This window comes from Mastomys coucha, unplaced genomic scaffold (genome assembly GCF_008632895.1).
Source record: "Mastomys coucha isolate ucsf_1 unplaced genomic scaffold, UCSF_Mcou_1 pScaffold20, whole genome shotgun sequence".
NCBI lineage: Eukaryota > Metazoa > Chordata > Mammalia > Rodentia > Muridae > Mastomys > Mastomys coucha.
This window is the reverse complement of record NW_022196903.1, coordinates 114,863,130-114,867,713: the sequence shown is the minus strand read 5'-3', so window position 1 is coordinate 114,867,713 and position 4,584 is coordinate 114,863,130. Positions and strand designations below refer to the sequence as shown.

General features: G+C 42.6%; 1 protein-coding gene across 1 annotated transcript in view; it reads right to left on the bottom strand.

The window, feature by feature from the left end:
• The window catches only part of A2m (alpha-2-macroglobulin), a 46,859-nt gene that overhangs the window by 39,128 nt on the left and 3,147 nt on the right, over positions 1-4,584 (bottom strand). Inside the window, exons 3-7 of the mRNA XM_031383291.1 lie at positions 4,339-4,495; positions 4,127-4,179; positions 2,727-2,747; positions 2,306-2,474; positions 1,661-1,745 (exon numbers count right to left, since the gene is read on the bottom strand). Of these exons, the coding sequence (XP_031239151.1) occupies positions 1,661-1,745; positions 2,306-2,474; positions 2,727-2,747; positions 4,127-4,179; positions 4,339-4,495 (485 nt within the window). The remainder of the gene's footprint in view (positions 1-1,660; positions 1,746-2,305; positions 2,475-2,726; positions 2,748-4,126; positions 4,180-4,338; positions 4,496-4,584) is intronic.

The window sequence follows — 4,584 nt, the reverse complement described above, 5'->3', positions numbered from 1 at the left end:
CCCCACTCTTCTAGCCCGTTCCCTTCCTCCCCTGTATCACCTCCCCTTACAGCCTCCTTCCACTTTCCCACCTCACAGGCTGCCTTTCCTTTCCCTCACGTGGGCTCCTCATAGCGCATGCGCACACACTCCCCTGCTCATATGCACTCACTTGAGCATTAAGAGCTAGGACCCACATGTGAGAGACGATGCATGATTTCGCATTCTTAGGAGAAAAGCAATAGCAACATACACACAAAAAGAAACTTAGTAGAAACGACAGATGTTTTTAAAACTACTTAAAAATTCAAACTACTGCTTGATGCATCCCCAGTACAAATCTCCATGTATATGTTTGTAACTTTTTATGAAGTGAATACAGTTGTGGAATAAATGTCACGTGTGACTGTTTTGTTTTCAAGAGCCTTTGCGCTCTTGCCTCCCCCTCTCTTGCCTCTCTCTTGCCTCTTGCTCCCTTGTTCCCCCTCTTCCTATTCCCTTCCCCCTTCTCTCCACAGGGTCATGGCTGACCTCCATTTCTCTACTCTCTCCTTCTCTCTGCCTTTCTCTGCCTCTACTACTCTCTTAACTGCCCCCATTCCCTGAATAAACTCTACTCAATAATAATAATAATAATAATAATAATAATAATAATAATAATAATAATAATTATGAAAAGCCTTTGCTTTCTTCCCTATCTGAAATATCTTCTGTGTCAGTTGCAAGAATACTGATTAGCAGTTATGGGGTACTTGGTGGCCGTGACTCTGAAGCAGGTGATAGCGTGTGTGCCACATGTCTGATGTCAAGGCAGTGCTAGTCTGAAGCAGCTGACAGCATATGTGTCACATGTATGATGTCAAGGCAGCCCTGGTCTTTTTGAGTCCTATCCTGTTACTGCTACTACAGGTCTTTAAGAATGAGACCCTAAGGTCCTGCAGATACTTCTGGGTCCAAAGGGATCGTCCTGAAAGAACACGTTCACTCTCTCAGTAAAAATGGTGTGCAGAGAGGGAGGTGGCAGACCTGCAGCAGCCTGGCGACTTAAGCATGATTTAGACTCCAAATTTGCTCTTTTTACCCATTGTTTCCAAGGTCAAATCTGTGACCTGTTACTGACTGGAATTCCTCTATACTCATGCATTACGTATCTCCCTCCTTAGACTATTGCTATCACTTATGGTTAAGGAAAAGCCAGCATCCTTCAGCGCACCTGTGTGAGTGCGCGTATGTGTGCGTGTATGTGTGCATGTGTGCAAGTCTCTCTCCGTGTATGTGTGTGCATGTATACATGTGTGTGTGCGCACATGTGTGTGCCCATGTGTATATGTGTGCATGCATGTGTCTGTGTGTGTGTGCACATGTGTGTGCCCATGTGTATATGTGTGCATGCATGTGTCTGTGTGTGTGCGCATGTGTGTGTAGCTTTCTCACTTGTAAAGTCAATCCAAGCCACATAGCTTCTCTATAAATGGCCCCCCACCTCACTGACAGATATAGAAATGTTGATAAGGATATAAAAGAAAATAAGAAGGAAACCAAAAAAAAGGACCAGGAGAAGAGTGGCCTATAGTTGGGAACACTCAAAGTTCCTGTGTGGCCCCTGCTCCGGGCAAGTCATCTAAACTATCTCAAACGGGGAATCTGCTTCAAAGAGCTGTTTTCATTCTTGGCAACTCACATGCCGCACACGGACACATTCATCTCTTCCTCCAGGATGGTGATGGTCTCAGGTGCTGTAACTTTCACTTCAAACTTGGGAAGCACTGTGGGCCACAGTAAAGGGGGTTAGTGGCTGCCCTTCAGGTCTGAAGGCTTTAGCACTTCCGAGTTCTTCATAACAGCTCTCTAATGAGAGTCTGGTATTTTGTAAAGGTAACTCCATTCTCCAACTTATCCACAGTCACTTCATCCTCGAGTAAATATTTTGATTAAGGAACTAGGACAGTTCATTATAACCTTTAAGAGTCTCTCTCTCTCTTGCTCTCTTTCTCTCTCTCTCTCTCTCTCTCTCTCTCTCTCTCTCTCTCTCTCTCTCTCTCTCTCTTCTCTCTTGCTCTCTCTCCCCCCCACCCCCATTTCCTTTCCTTTCCCTTCCCCCTTCCCACTCTCACTACTGAAACTGTATTTTATTTTGGTCATTCAGCATTGCTACAAACAACCAAACTAAATGAAATTTATTCACAAATTGCTCATGCCCCACTGGACCTTATTGTAATAGTCTGAGCTTGATTTCATCCACAGGAAATGGAACAAATCTAAACAAGCGCCAACTCTGAGCTCTAGAGGGCTCAGTCATGAAAAACAATGTTCCCACCATTCATACCAAATTCCTCCACAGAGAAGGGGTGCTCGATGGTCCTGCCTGATTCTGTACGTATCACCACCTTGTAGGAGCCCTGAGTGGGCTCTGAGGAAAGAGGGAAGGAGAGCTGTTTGAGGCCACCCTCTAAGCTGAAATTCTGCCATTGTGCAATGCGATTTTTTCTGGGATCCTGTAATAAATAACCATAATTTGTGAAACTGCAAAGAACATCAGAGATTATGATGGAAGAAATCTGTGGGAACGTCCATGTTATCCGTCAATGAGGGCTCAGAGGGTGGGCGAGTTCCAGCCATCCATTCCTGGGTGGGCTGGGAGCTTCCCCCTTCCCTAAAGTCTCTGGCATATTTGTAAAAAGTCCTCACAGTAGGTTTCCTCTGAAATGACTGCTTTTTCTCAATTGTGGATCATTGGTGTTACTCACCTGAATGTATAGTAGAGGAATCTGAAAGAAAAGAAAGAATTCTCAATTCTAGTTTACATGGGCTAATTCAACAAATATAGAATATGTATCTCTCTATATATATATATATACCTATATCTGTTAATGTATTCTACAAATGGAATGTTTTAAAATTTGCTTTAATTAACTCATTTCATGCAATTAATAGGCTGTGTTAAGAACTTAGTAGGCCATGGGTAATAGGTACTTATTGTGTACTATTGTTAAGAGTAGGGTTTGCTAATATTATCCATGGGCTTGTGGCATCCCAGCCAAGCACATCCCCTTGCTATGCAACTTCACAGACTGAAAAATAAACACACGGAGCTGCAAGTAACTAGCCCTGGACTCAGTTGTTTATATGCATTATTGGGTGCGTCTAAGAATGAGAAGGGATGGGAATAGCATCCCTACTGACAAAGTTTATCCATTTATAAATCTAATATTGAATATATCTAGCTGTATGCTGTGTGCTATTCTAGATGCTGAGAACAGAGCAGTATAGAAAAGAACAATGTGTCCATCTGTCCTCATTCTAAAAGGATGGATAAAAAAAGAAAAATATCTATATGATGTTTGGCATCATATACAGCGTTTGATGTGTGTGTTTGTGTGTGTGTGTGTGTGTGTGTGTGTGTGTGCCTGTGTGTCACTTAATATCACACATACATGTTAACCTGATAGAGTGGTGAATATTATATTTGATTTCAGGTAGATTGTAAGCAGAAGCTGAGAGACAATATCAAGTTGACTTCCATGTTCTTGTTTACACATGTTGGGGTAGGAGTAACAATTCAGGTAGTAAGAAATGGTATTTTTCCAAGCCAACATGAATTTGTGTGAGTAGATGCGTGAGTGAGAGACAGAGAAGCCAGGAGCACGACATTTTCTCTTGCCTTTGGAGTTAAAAGAGAACTGAGTCTTTGTAAGATGGGAAGATGTGTTGGAAAACTCAGCTGAGAATGGAGAGTTGGTCTGTCGCCACATGGTAGCATGAAGATTTGTGAATCATCATGAAGGAATAAACTGAACACCCCCAACTTCTTTCATAGCAACATTCACACCTCTAAGCCAAAACAAACTTAGATTCTCAGACAACTAGCCACTGTTTATTTTATTTTATTTTATTTTATTTTTGCTTTTCTTAGTTAGAAACCAGAGAGTAAGTTTAAATGTATGACAAGCAACTGAGAGCCAGATCATGACAGAACGTGTTCCCTACTGTTTGACCTAGGAGGATGTTTTAAATGAAGACCCTGGGCTATTACAATGTGAGAAATCATTCCTCCACTTTCCAAGTCTTCCTCCCTGAACAATCCAAACAGGGTTCCAGCCAGTTTTTACAAATAACAATAACTTTATGTAAACAATAGGAGACTTACCAATTCATTAAGGGGGTGGAAATTTTCATCCACTGAGACAACCCGAAATCTCACTGAAATAGAAATATTTTTGATGAGCCCTGGCCCTTCACCAGTCCTATCTGTGGGCAATACAAACTATTAAGGAGCCAGGATCACAGGGACTGTGGGGAACGGGCAGGCAGAGAGGAGATTCCTTTCTGATGGTGTCCTGATCGTAGACCTCACAATACCTGTCTGTCCTGGTTTGTAGATGGGCTTGTCAGTCTGAGCAAAGACCAGGCTCTCTGTGTTCTTAACCAGCACTGTGCTCCGCCTCCTGAACTCATGCGTTGGTCCTTTCACTTGGACAGTGAGAAACATCACCTCATTGGATGAAGACTGTGGGACCTAAATTACAGAAGAGAGTCTGAAAACCCAGAGAGTCTCCACAGCCTCTTTCTCCTCTCCCTGTTATGCATCTCTATGGAGATCTCATT